The sequence below is a fragment of the Rhamphochromis longiceps genome, linkage group LG11 (assembly GCF_057381845.1).
Source record: "Rhamphochromis longiceps isolate RC_006_pf linkage group LG11, R_longiceps_female_GT1.1, whole genome shotgun sequence".
NCBI classification, from domain to species: Eukaryota; Metazoa; Chordata; class Actinopteri; order Cichliformes; family Cichlidae; genus Rhamphochromis; species Rhamphochromis longiceps.
This window is the reverse complement of record NC_140567.1, coordinates 38970127-38984453: the sequence shown is the minus strand read 5'-3', so window position 1 is coordinate 38984453 and position 14327 is coordinate 38970127. Positions and strand designations below refer to the sequence as shown.

The following is a 14327-nucleotide window of genomic DNA, read 5'->3' as shown; positions in this document are numbered from 1 at the left end:
CTCACTGACCTGATAGGGGCAATAGTGTGCCTGTATAAGAGGTGCTGGTGTAGTATAACTGAAGTAATGTTGTTAAGTCCTTAAAGTCATATTCTTTTATTGTCATGACTGCATTTGAAGCTATTTTTATTTTTGTATGTTACCTGATTTATATGGAATATGGCTGAAGTGAACTAAAGCCTGAAATACTTAGTCATTTGTTTAATAGTAATTTAACATTATATAATTCACATATAAAACTATGAATTTTAATTTTAAATGGTTTAAAAGCAGGTAGAATAGGCAAGTACATTTCTCCTTTATTTATCAAGAAGCAAAAACAAAAAGGAAAAAAAAAAAGAAACAGGGCAGGGTTGGGTGGTTGAATCATCCGTCCCCCCCAACACCAAAAACAAATCTACAACACATGGTGGAAACCTGAAATCCAGACAGAGAAGACTAGAGATGACTTACATACATTTGACCAGAGATGAGTAATACTTACTTTACTCGTTACTTGAAAAAAGTAATCGGGATTACTATTGCAAAAACAGTAATTAGATTACCGTTACTTTCCTGTAGGAACGCTGCGTTACTGCGTTACTAAAACCATAATTTTTTTGCGAGAGTGTCTCATGACAGTAAGCGAGTGCGACATTCGTGACAACAGCTGTGTGCAGCGTTTAAAGCGTGGAAGTACTGACCTTACTTTGAGTTTGATTCCATAAAAAGTGACAAAAACATTAGTGTCCACTGTGCGTGGGAAGAAAACTTCTTTTTACAGCGAAAAACCCCTAAACTTCCAACAAGCACCGAGTAGCTACGACGTAATGGGAAACTCACAGAGAAACTCGCGGATTCTTCCACTGACCGCGGCACACCTGCACCAGGGTAAACCTCCGCCTACCCCACTCCTGCTTTACAGGTGAAAATAGAGCAACAGGACCGCTGAGTCTTTGACTTTATTTATTTTCTGCTGTGTTTTACTTGCATCTATTTCAAAGACTGAGTGTAAACACAAAAAATATTTTATTTTATGAGCTGGAATGTGCAGAAAATAGGTTTAAATGTTAAACTAATTTCTTCCAGTCAGAGAATGTTGCAGATAATTAAATGTTTGCTTGATGCATAAAGTTAAAAGATTAAAACTAATAAAACAAGTTTTAAAAAGAGACTTTTCCATTTGATTACATTTTGTATGATTATGTAGAAAAAGTAGAATTGGGCTGAAAGATCTGTCGCTTTATTACCTCTTCAGGCTGTAAATCGTGTTTTTAAAAAGTAACTAAGTAACTAAGTAATTAATTACTTTTGAAAATAAGTAATCAGTAAAGTAATGGGATTATGTTTTTGGGGAGTTACTGATTACCTTTTTCAAGTAACTTGGCCAACACTGCATTTGACATCACATGACTACTTCGATCATAAGATTCAGATAATTATTTAATAAAAACGAGACATTTTAAATGAGAATAAGAAAGAAAAGTACTTCTTTGTGCCCCCCTCTCCCTGTTAATGCCCTACCTGCCCCCCGACAAAACTTTGCTAGACCCGCCCCTGCACAGTTACCAGCTGTCAGCTACTTAACTTCAACTCATCCATGTCACCTAAAAGGTAAACCTGTTTCTCCATCACAGCTCTGATGGTTCAGTAAGGACGTCTCCTGGTTTCATCTTCATGTTTCCCTCTCACCACATAACCAAACCGACATCATGACCAGCAGCTTTACAGCTGTGGCTCCAGCAAACATCAGCTGATACTAGAAATTAATATTAAATAAATTCCAACAACAGCTGATCAAGCTTAAACGTGCTGCTGTTGTTTAGCGCGACATCCGCTGGTTTCCTCTTTCTGGCGCAAAGTGGGCGATAAACAAACAAGAGAGCCGATCAGCTGATCATTGATCAGTTTCATGATTGAAGTAGAAACGGGAGAGAGAGGGGAGAGAATGAGAGAAGAAGAGGCAGCTGTGCAGCAAAGACAGAATAACTCCAAACTTTGTGTCTTTTTCATTGTAGCTGAAGTCCGGGACAAATCGCTTCCTTTTCACCTCAGTACCATTTTCTTCTCTTTGTCTACGATAAGATTGCTTTCAGAGTCGTTGCCCAAGCAAGGGGGAGGGTGCATCAACCTTCTTGGCTATAATTGGTCCAGCCCAGAGTCAATCATGACCAATAGGCTACCACCTTTCACTCTATACACCGTTACAAACAAAAATGGCCCATAAAAACGAAAAATCACCATCGGGCAGTTGCCCAGTATGCCCGATGGCCAGTCCAGCTGTGGATACTTGTCCCCTGAACTATGTGGTGTGAAAGCAGTTGCTGTTATAAATGGTGCCCCACATTACGTCACCATTTAAAATATGGAAATTGGATCTTCTGACTGTCTTGGTTTAGTCTCTCTTTTAAAGGATTCACTCAAAGATTTTCTGTTCGCCTAATTATGAAATTACTAGTCATGTACATCTCTTTTTTCCAACTTACCAATTTTTGGCTCAGGCCCAGTGTCACAGATTTCATCAATGATCTTTGTCTTGATATTTGCCAAGCTGTCGAAGTTCTCGACATCAAAGACCTTCTCTGGTGTGCCAGTGATCTGCAGGAGCTGTAGGTAAAAGACATCTCCAACAGCAATGGCGAATACTGTAACCCCCATTTTCCTGAGCGCTTCTGCGGCATCCTCCACGTCATCATGAGAGTTACCATCTGTGATCAACACCAGGTTCTTGGGAACACCTGTGCGGCCTCCATTTGATTCATGAAAGTAGTCCCTAATGTGATCCAAGGCTTTTCCAAGATTAGTGTTTCCACCGTTATAGTTCATGTTAAGGATATGCTCAATCAGCTTCGTCTTGTCGTTGTACGTGTTAAGGTAAAACTCATGTTTAGGATAATCACTGAACTGTGCAAGTCCGACATGTGCAAACTCTTTTCTGACATTAAAGTTGTCCACCACACTTGCTGTGAAGTTTAACATAATTGTGTGCTGGCTTTCGTTGATGCTGCTCGAGTAATCGAGTAGGAAGACCAAGTCTGTCTGGTTGCAAACTGCCAAAGAAAAAGCAAGAAAGAGACATTTGATGCCATTAAAACACAACTGTGCTGTGAATTTAACACTGTGGCATCGTCAGGCTTCCATCAATCAGCCAACCAACAACCTGATGCCATCTTTGGTTAGACTTTTGTATCTATTGTGACACCGGAAGAAGGGTTGACCAAAAAATTAGACATTAATGAAAAACTTGGGAAACATTAAACATACATATATTATATAATTATTATAATATATTAATCAGAATCAGAATACTTTGATTCCTAGGGGAAATTATTTTATATCATATAATATAACAAATGTCCCACGTGTGGGACTAATAAAGGTTATCTTATCTTAATATAATATAATATAATATAATATAATATAATATAATATAATAATTGTCACAGTTTGCCAAGGCAAACTGCGTGGAGTGGATCCAGGTGCAGACATTCTCAAACTTAACTGATGATGAACCATTTATTAAAGCAGACAGAACAGTACAAAATAAAAGGGCGAAAACAACACAAACTAAGCAATAACCTAAACTGGGTAAACTCAAAAGGAAACACGAACTATGAAAAACCCTGGCAAATAGAAAACCAAACTCTAAACATTGCAATGATGATGATGAGGATGAGGATGAGGATGTATGAAAACCTGAACGCAGGACTTGGCATGGGAACAACACAGATGATCCGACAAAGAATGAGAAGGCACAGACTAAATACACACAGGAGGCTAAGAAGAAGTGGGAACACACGGGGAACAGCTGACACACATGAACACAACGACATAACGACATGGAAGAGTAAAACTGAACACGATGAACACAGGAACACAAGACCTCTTCAAAATAAAACAGGAAACATAAGACGCAGACATGACAACCTGAACTTGACAAAGTAAGACAGACATGAAACACATGAAGGGCAAGGGAGACTTAGCAGGGGAGTAAGACACAAGGGGAATCTAATAACAAAGAAGTATAACAACCTAGGCATGAAAAAAAATGAACGTAGAAAACCTGAAGGGCTTAAACTAAAACTCAAAACGCTGGGTCAAAAGACCCTGTGGAGGACCACAAGAGCCACGCGCGTCGAAATAAAGATTTCTGTGCTTCAATAATGAATTGTAGAATAAATTCTGCATTTGTAAATTCATTTTGGAATTCCAATTTAATAAACTGCATTTCAAAATCCATTTCCCTTTCCTGTTCGCTCCGGGATTAGCTGCTGGATTAGCTGCTGGATTAACAACTTCATTTTAAAAATCGTGCGGCTATTCAAATTAGCCACACCGTGGGATGTAAGGAGCTCTCTGATTGGTTGGACAGACCTCTCTGTATGCTCTGTGATTATAAAGGCCTTAAATTCTGTGATATATACTGTCAATGATTTTCACAGAGGTCCTAAAGTACTTAAATCTCTGCTGATAGTCTGGTTGTTTATATTTTCACATGTTTTTGTGTCTGTAGGGCTGTTTGATGACGTTTCGGACTCCACAAATACAAAATTTATTCTACAATTCATTATTTAAGCACAGAAATCTTTATTTCGATGCTCGTGGCTCTTGTGGTCCTCCATAAGACCCAGGATCGTGACAATAATATAATATAATATATAAAGCAGCTTGAGGTAATTGCTATATAAATAAAACTGAACTGACTCAAAGACAACTAAAGGGAGCATAATAATTCCCTTTGGGACACTCTTACCTCGCTTAGTGGAATTGCAGATGACAGAAGAAATGTTCTGGTACAGAGTTTCCAAATCCTTAAAATTATCGACAAAGAAAACTTTGGATGTGTCACCACCAGCCATGGTCTCCAGCTCGTCCCTCTTTGCGTCCTGCACTCCGATACTGATGACTGTGATCCCATTTTGTCGCAGAGCATCAGATTCTGCTTTCAGTCTGTCAGAGTCTCGAGCTTCTCCATCTGTGATCACCATGAGAATCTGAGGCATTTCTTTCCGACCACCATGTTCAGCGTTGAAGTACGGCAGCGAGTATGCCAAAGCAGCACCTGTGTATGTGCCTCCTTGTGGTTGTACCAGCTGCTGCAGAGCTTCAAGGACTTTTCCTTTGGAGTAAATTTCATTTAGAGTAAAGCTGGATTTGGGTGTGTCAGAGTAGAGAATGACTCCAAAACGAGTCAGATCTTTACCAACTGTGGTCTGGTTCACAACTGAAGCCATAAAGGTGTGCATACTTTTGAACTGTTCCTTCTTTATGCTTTCAGAACCATCAACCAGAAAAATAATATCAGCCTTTACTGTCTTTTTACAATCTGGATGAAGGAAAAAGAGAGGAGGTTAGCAAAAACAGAACTTTTTGTTGTCACAATAAAAACTAAAATAGCAAAACAAACATTTTAAAAGTCATTTTTATTTTACCAAATCAATCATTAACCATTTGTGCTGAGGTATTAATGGGTTTAATATATTAAAAACTTTTTGAGTTAATTGACTGAATGATTTAGCACCTCCACAGACTCCACCTTTGGTTGTACCTTTTAGACAGTCACACATCACAGATGGTTTTAAACAGCCTCTCTTACCTTTCTCACAGAACTTCAAGGCCAGCTTGGTCTCTAGTTCCTTCAATGCATCAAAGGTATTCTCAATGAAGACCCTCTGCGATGAGCCACTGATCTCCGACAGTTCCTGCTTGTTAGCCTTATCCACTCCAATGGCATAGATCACCACTCCTTTGGCCCTCAGAGCATGAGCTGGTTCTCTGACGCTATCATGGGATTTACCGTCTGTTAGAACGACCAACCACTGCTTCATCCAAGGCCGCCCTCCTCTGGCTGCATCAAAATACTGTGAGACTTCTGTGATGGCCCTGCCAGTGCGAGTGCCTTCTTTCATCTGCTTCATAACATCGATGGCGTTTAGCATTCCTTCCAGGTTGTAGTGTGTGGTGAGGTCGAACTCCAGGCGTCTGTTGGTGCTGTACTGCATAAAACCAACATGCACCTTATCCTGTCCAATGTTGGACTTGCTAATGACAGATTTCGTGAAATTTTTCATCTTTTGGAAGTCTTCCACAGAGATACTCTCAGAACTGTCAGTTAAGAAAAATATGTCGCTTGGTATGTCTTTACAAGCTGTGGATGAAAAACAAATAGAGGTTAGTGTGGTTTTCTCTTTTTACAGTTATTTCCCTACCTAAATCTAGAATTGGCAATTTTGAACATGTGAAAGTCCCATAAAAGAAAGAGGAAATCATGTATACATCTAATCAAGTTTTTGAAATAGTTTATGGTCCTGTTCTCTATCCTCTCCTCTTATTATCTCAATGATGTGTGCTACAAAGCAAAGCCCAACTTAATTTAACTCACTTTCCGAACAGATCTCTCTGATGACGTCATTTTTGATGGTTTTCAGGGCATCAAAATTACTGACAAAAAACTTTCTCTTTGGATCCCCAGCAATCTCATTCAGCTCATTATCATTTGAGGCATTCACCCCGATGGCGTAGATGATGACCCCCTGCGCCCTCAGTTCTTCTGCAGCATCTTTAACTTTATCTTGGGATTCTCCATCAGTGATGGCGATCAGGTACTCGGAGACTTTGTAGCCACGGCTCGTCTTTGCGTTCTGAAAATGTCCTTTCATGGATGACAGTGCTTTTCCTGTGTTTGTTCCACCTCCTTTGTGAAAGATTTCCTTCACAGCCTTTTCCATTGTCTTAGCATCTGAGTGCTGTGTTAGGTCGAACTGTAGAGAGGGGGAATCTGAATATTTAACAAGACCCATGCGAACATGGTCTGGCCCAATACGGAAGGTATGAAGAAACTCAATGATAAACTTCTGCATGTCTGAGAAATCTGCATTTTCAATGCTCCCTGAGTCATCCATCAGGAAGAAAATGTCAGCCAGGTCCTTTTTATCACATGCTGAAGAGAAGAACAAAGAGTTAGATCTTCTCACACAGTCAAAGAAAGCGAGTTTGAACTGAACATTCAGAGTCTGAAATGTTTGAGAAACCATGTTTACACCCAGCATGTTTTACAGGCTGCTTATGAACAACTATAACTTAATAATGGATGAGCGGTTTCTTACTCTTTTTTCTTATCTGGGAAATTTATCAGGTAAGATCCAGTCACCCACCTTGACATACCTCTAACACTAACACAGAGCATTGCATCAATAATGCTACTACAAAAGTTAACATTTCTCAGGGAAAACTAACGGCAACTTATCAGGAAAGCTTAGTTCAAACCTTCTTTAGTCTCTGCATCACTTTCCTTGTCCTGGACCCCGATCTGGAAGATGGTGTTGCACAGGGTTGCCTGCAGAGTTTCTTTCAGGGGTTTCAGCTTGATGAAACTGTCCACAGTAAAAACAAACTTAGACTTGGGGTAAGATGCCATCTTGAGCAGTTCGGCTTTATTGGCGTCTTTGATTCCGACAGCAAAAACTGTGACACCAGCTCGACGGAGAGCGATCGCAGGTTCCTCCACATTATCCTGGGATTTACCGTTTGTGATTACCACCGCTACCTTCGGGAAATCCTCCCTGCTGCCCTTTTTTTCAGTGAAGATGTTTTTCAGGGTGAAGTGTAGGGCAGCTCCAGTGTGTCTATCACCTTGACGGTAAGGCAGGAAGCTGATGAACTGCAGAATGTCTGCCTTGTCTCTGAATGAGTTGAGGGAGATGTGTGCAGTCGACACGTTGTTGTATGTAACAATGCCTACTCGGATTTTAAATGGACCAGTTTCCAGGCTGCTGATGACCGAGCGCAGGAAATTACGTATCAGCCTGAAGTTTTCCTCTCCAATGCTTCCAGACTCATCAACAATGAACACAATGTCTGCCTGGTTAGCTGTTTTGCAATCTGTGAAAGGAGCAGACTCAGTTTAGTCAACCCAACTGAAACTGTATGTGATATGAATCTGAAGCCTAGACTGTCACATGTACCCCAATCAGAAAACATGGGTGAATAAGGAAGTGCAGCTTCTACTAAAGGCACGTACCAATACCGTCAGATCAGGGGATGCTCAGACCTACAGTACGTCCAGGGATGACCTGAAGAGGGGCACCAAGAAGGCGAAGCACAGCTACAATCTGAAGAACACTTTGTCAGCTCTGACTCACAACATATGTGGATGGGCATTCAGGCCATGTCTGACTACAAGCCCAGCAATTCCACACAGACAGCCACGGATTTGTCCTTCCTCAATGAGCTAAATGACTTCTATGCTCGTTTTGTTAATGACAACAAAGAAAAAGAAACCCTACCCCCTGATGACAGCATTTCAGGACGTGTGCTTTGAGCATGTGCAGAGCAGCTTGCAGGGCTCTTCACAGACATCTTTAACCTGTCGCTTGCCCAGGCAGACATGCCAGCGTGCTTCAAGACCATCTTCATCGTGTCAGTGCTAAAACACTCATCACCAACTAGCCTGAACCACTATCGCCCTGTTGCTCTCACGCCCATAGTTATGAAGTGCTTTGAGCAACTGGTCCTGGCACACCTCAAGGCATGCTTGCTCCCCACACTGGATCCTCACCAATTTGCCAATCGAAGCAACAGGAGTACAGAGGATGCTGTACCCACAGCGCTGTGTACTCTCACACCTGGACAACAAAAATACTTATCCAAGAATGCTGTTTATTGACTTCAGCTCAGCATTCAGTACAGTTATTCCCTCCAAGCTGATCACCAAACTTGTGGATCTTGGAATCAGCAGCTCCACCTGTACCTGGATCATGGACTTTCTGACCAACAGACCCCAGCATGTTAGGTCAGGGTATAACTGCTCTGCTGTGTGCCGAGCCCGTTCCTCTGACTGCAGACCTAGGTGAGTCTGCTACAGTGAAGAACTAAAGCTGTGTGGTGCTGACAATAACCTGTTCCTGAGTACCAGCAAAACCAAAGAGCTCATTGTGGACTTCAGGAGACAGGAGACGGACACCCATGTCCCCATCTACATAAATGGCACAGCTGTTGACCGGGTGTCCAGCTTCAAGTTCTTGGGGACCCACATCTCTGAGAATCTGTCCTGTTCAACTACAACCTCCAGCCTGGTCAAGAAGGCCCATCAGTGCCTCTTTTTCTTGAGGACACTGAAGAAAAAACACCTGTCTGCTGTCATACTGAGTAACTTCCACCACTGAGTGATAGAGAGCATCCTGACCAACTGTGTCACAGTGTGCTGTGGGAATTGCTCTGTTGCTGACAACAAGGCACTGCAGCAGGTGGTGAAAGCTGCGCAATGCATCACAGGGACTCCACTTCCTGCCACTGAGGATGTCCACAAGACGAGGTATCTATGCCGAGCACGCATCATTCTCAGGGACTCCTCTCATCCTGCCAATCAACTCTTCCAGCTCCTGTCCTCCACAAGGCGCTACAGGAGCCTTCAGACTAAAACCAGCAGGTGAAGGCTTGATGCTGGTTTTAGTCTGGAAAGACTAAAAGAATAATTTGTCCTCTCAGCCGCAAAAGAATCCGGGTCACAGGCACCAATTATTAAATTCTGTTCTTTTGAATTCTTTTGGCGACAAAGAAAGACTTACGACTCAGAGTGGTCAAGTTCGAAAAATGATCTCTATTGTATATTTCTGGAAATGGAGACCTGTCACACGAACACACACGCTTAGGTCTGAAAGCATTACAAGCCAGCATGGTTATGTAGTTCTGCTGCACGTCACACACACACTCAGTTTACTTAGTTCCGCTTTTTCTATACTTCCTGTTTTCTGCACAAGACGTGCAGTCTACCCTGTGACTTTTGGCCTACAGTCTAACTCACAGGGGCGTTTTCCTGCACTGGACTCTATAAAACAATATAAACAGAAAATAAGCATTTAGAATATATATTTATATCGTAAAATTAGGAAGAGCTTCTTCCCCACAGCTGTCACCCTACTGAACTCAGTCCGCCGCTGAGCCTTTCCATCCACACTCACTTAAACCTCTACACTCCACCTTCCTCCTATCCTTCCCACTGATAATTTCATTCTCAACATTCACCATATGCTTACATTGGTTACTGCTACAGTTTGGGACACTGACATAGAATAGTCTCTGGTATAGTGAGTACACTGTTCACTATTATAGTCTTCTCCCACTGCTGTAGATATACTCATACCACTCTGTAGATCAGTTTACCTCACATCGACACATCTGTATATACTGTATGTAGCACATCTGTATATCTGCTCGTCTGTAGAGCAATATAAATATCTGTATACTTAACTTATATGTACATAATCTGTCATAACTATTTCCATCTTTTATCCTACACATATCTGTATATAATCTGCTCCTATTGCACTTACTGCTTTTGCATTTCTGATTAGATGCAAACTGTATTTTGTTTTCCTGTATTCATTCATGTGTAATGACAATAACGTTGAATCCTGATAATGCTGCAGGCAGATTTCAGGCATGATTGAGTTTCACTCACCAAACAAACAAAGCATAAAACCTAAGCAAAATATTAAAATGTTAGCCTCCATGAATAAAAGAACAGAAATGGGGGATTTCCTTCCTTCATTGAGTCTTTTTATGGTCTACTGTGACATGCAAGTGAAAAGGCTAGGCTGACATGTTCCAGATCCAGGTTTTTGCACACCTGGATCACAGTTGATAGTAACGGGTCTTAAACTACAGTGAACGGCTATTTCGTTTTAAAAGAGCAAAGGTACGTTGAAAAAAAAAACCCTCAGGTGATTTTGTGGAGACTTTCTGCATCGTTAGTTGGGATGATCTGACTGCTTCCTCTGGAAAACTCTGGCTTACTTATAATAAACCATCGTTGCATTTATAGCTGCTTCAGAAACACTGCTGTGTAGTTACTGATGATGATGATGATGAACTGATGGCGGCTTTCTCACCTTTAGTGACAGTCTCCACTCTCCGGGCCGTGAGCAGGTCAATCAGCAGAGTTACTCTTGAAGAATAAAAGATATAGCCAGGGCTGGCAAAGCGGTCCAGAGCATCCTTTGTCGCACCTGCGTCCATCCCCACAATAATTACCCCCTCGTCTTTCAGATTTTCAGCAGACCAAAACACAGGATCATCCGAGTCTTTTCCAGCCACTACAACCAAATACTGTGGGGTTCCCTGTTGTGCGCGGCCTCCTGCCTCAGCAGTGAAGAAGTTCTCTTTAGCGTAGGACAGAGCTTGTCCAAGATTTTGTGGTTGGCCTGTTTGTGAACGCAGTCGGAAACGTCGAGCAGCGGTCACGATCTGCTGCTTGGTTTGATAAGTGTTGAGACGAAAGTCAACTTTGACGTCCTGACCGTACTGGGCCAAGCCGACACGGTAACCAGACGCTCCAACTTCCAGTCGATTCAACAGTCTGGAAAGCTCATTTCTAAACAGGGTAAACTGATTGGAAGCTATTCCACTGTCCACCAGGAAGAAAACATCTGCAAACCTGTCGACCAAAGCTGAGGAAGACAGAAGCAAAAGTGTTTTAGTACAAGTTCATGTTCAGTATACAACAAGCCTAGCGCTCATGTGATCTACTACCTGTCATGAACTGGCTGTGCGCAGGCTGGAGAGGACCCAAATGCGAACTCTCGGAAGAGAGGACGTGAACTCAAAATATAACTTTATTTTCTGAACGGAAAAAGGCAATACAAAACTAAACTGGGAAATTCTACTAATACTAGACCCAGGAAAACAGGGAGAGGCACACAACCATGAGGGAGGATGTGACATGGAACTGAGGGAGACGCTGACATAATTACACAGAAGACAGCGAGGGACGTGGGAGCACACGGGGAACACAGCTGAGACCAATATTCATAACAAGACAGGGGAAGAGCGAACAGAGCATGACGTACAGCGACAGGAGACCATCAATGTAAAACGGGAAGCACACAGAGACGCAGACTGGAGGGGCGAGAGAGCACAGAGGAGCACGAGAGAGAGAGGACAAGACGAGCTGGGGAACATAGGAAAACATGACAAAATCAAACAAGGAGAAACACGGCGCAAGCACTCATACAACTAAATGAATATACACAGAAGGAGACACAGGAGTCAAGACACGAGGGGAATCTAAAAGGTTAAACAGAACAACCTAGGTTCTATAGAATAAACACAAGGAACCTAAAACATAAATAATAACACCAAATGACGAAAAACGCAAGTGAACACAAAACACTGGGTCAACAGACCCAGGACCATGACACCACCTCACAGTGCTCAGAGGCACAGCTGAGGATGGACCAAGCAAAATGTGCATTTTCAGCTTTCTGTTGATTCTTGTGACAAAACTGTATTCAGGTGCTTCTTAGATATAATTAATCGTGCAATAAAGAGATCACTGTATCAACCAATCAGCTTTCTTTACCTAGCGTCTGATCCTCCAGACTGAGACAGACCGTTTTCAGCAGGTTGTTGGTCTGGTCCTGGAGCTTCTGGTAGCTGACAGTGGTGAGGACGAAGCGCTCCGAGGGCCAGTTAGCGATGGTTATAAGCTGTGTCCTGCTGAATTCTCCGACCCCGATGGCGAACACGATGACACCGTGCTGCCTCAGTCTCCTGGCAGGTTCCAATACGTCATCTGTTGATTTGCCATCTGTGATGACCACAGCAATCTGAGGCACACGGCGCTCGGCTCGGCTGCCGGCCTCTTTGGTGAAGTACTCCGTCCGGAGGAAGTCTATGGCTTTGCCGGTTTTTGTGCCGCCTCCTCGGTGGGCAAGGTTTTGCACTGCAGCCAGCAGGGAATTCTTGTCCCTGTGATCCGTCAGCTGGAACTCTGGATAAGGATCATCGCTGTACTGCACCAAACCGATCTGAACCTTGTCGGGGTCGATTTCAAAGCCCTGGATGGTTTTGCGGAGAAATGTGCGGATCTCCTGAAAGCTTTTATCATTGATGCTGGACGAGCCATCAACTAGGAAGACGATGTCACCGACGGTGACCTTTTCACACTCTGGATAGCAGCAAAAGAAAATCAGTGTTCATACACAAGTATTACAGGGAGATGACACACAGTCCCAGAATAACATTATCAACTAAGCTCCATTAATTGTGATGAACTCATGAAACAAATGTTCTGTCTCCTGTTCTCTACTATTAATCCCACTAACCCTCTACGGCACACGCTATGAGCTCACCGAGGAATCAAATAGTCATGATTTGTTTTTGGTTTTTTGCTGCTTACTATTGGATGCTATACCATTGTGAAAAACGGAAAAATATCACACTTTAATGGAGTAAACAGAAATATATCAGCAGAAAAATGAATTAAATTGGTGTCTCAATTCCTTTAGAAAGGATAAAATAGACTTTTTAGTCTGGAAGCAACACCGTGCCCCTGATAGTTAACAGTTTGTCTTTGAAAGCAATCACATGAAATGTACAAAAGCACATGAGCACCTGGATTATCCTGTATCTAAACTCAGGTTTCAAAGACACAGCCCGGCATGCTGCGTTCAAGTACCGACCTCTGACTGTCTGAGCAGCGACGCCACAGAAGAGTGCCGCTGTGATGAGGCTGAAGAGAAGACCTGCCCTCCCCGTCATGTTGGGACCGCTCACGTAGTTCTCTCCTCCTACACCAGCAACAAGACGGAAAGAGTGCCAACAACATTGTAGACATTATAAATTACGTGAACTTGCTTTCACGCATAATGACGTGACTTTATTTTTTAATCAGTTCATTTCACGAAGTCTAGTCGTTTGTCCAGATGAAGCTTTGCAAACCTAAGCCGTGCTGCCGTGCACGTTTTTGGAGCGAACGTTCTCCTGTGACTCTGCCCACGGGCGGATCTACAGGGCTAGCATGGGCTAGCATCTGCCTCCCTAAAATAATAATAAGCTAGCATTAACACTTTGAGCCTAGCTACAATTAACAGTTAATGTGAACTCTAAAACAGAACATATTACATAGTGAGCCCCTCCCCCCCACCCCTCCACCAATGAAATGGTTCCTCCTGTAGCTCGGGACCAACTTTACATCTTTATGTGAGTAACAGCCGATGCTTGTGGTTGTCCCAGAGCGCATTTGAATCAACACCGTGGGCATTTCCAGATTTCACACACGAGGTTTATTGTTCCAGTCTGGAAATGGAATGAAGGTTATTGCTGTTAATGCCGGCGCCTCCAAATCACATGACCGATGTATAGGCTTTGGAGCGTGATGTCACGGGAGGGGGTGTGACCAGGATTTTTGGTTGAGGCGCCATATTTCTGGGCCAAACAAAGCGCTAGCTAAAGAGGAGAGAAAGCACACGGTTAACACATACTTGCTGTGTGGTCGTAACGTCAGACGCACAACCGGCAGGAGAATAAGCTTGAAAATAGTTTATCTTTTCATTGTTTCCCCACCTGGA

The 14327-nt window shown here is 42.7% G+C and overlaps 1 protein-coding gene across 1 annotated transcript in view; it reads right to left on the bottom strand.

The window, feature by feature from the left end:
• The window catches only part of LOC146660022 (collagen alpha-6(VI) chain-like), a 45868-nt gene extending 32075 nt beyond the window's left edge, over positions 1-13793 (bottom strand). The window contains exons 1-9 of the mRNA XM_085424030.1: positions 13699-13793; positions 13440-13547; positions 12338-12925; positions 10869-11426; positions 7246-7860; positions 6362-6919; positions 5576-6127; positions 4733-5305; positions 2466-3029 (exon numbers count right to left, since the gene is read on the bottom strand). Of these exons, the coding sequence (XP_085280156.1) occupies positions 2466-3029; positions 4733-5305; positions 5576-6127; positions 6362-6919; positions 7246-7860; positions 10869-11426; positions 12338-12925; positions 13440-13547; positions 13699-13789 (4207 nt within the window). The 5' untranslated portion in view covers positions 13790-13793. The remainder of the gene's footprint in view (positions 1-2465; positions 3030-4732; positions 5306-5575; positions 6128-6361; positions 6920-7245; positions 7861-10868; positions 11427-12337; positions 12926-13439; positions 13548-13698) is intronic.
• Between the last annotated feature and the right edge of the window lie 534 nt (positions 13794-14327).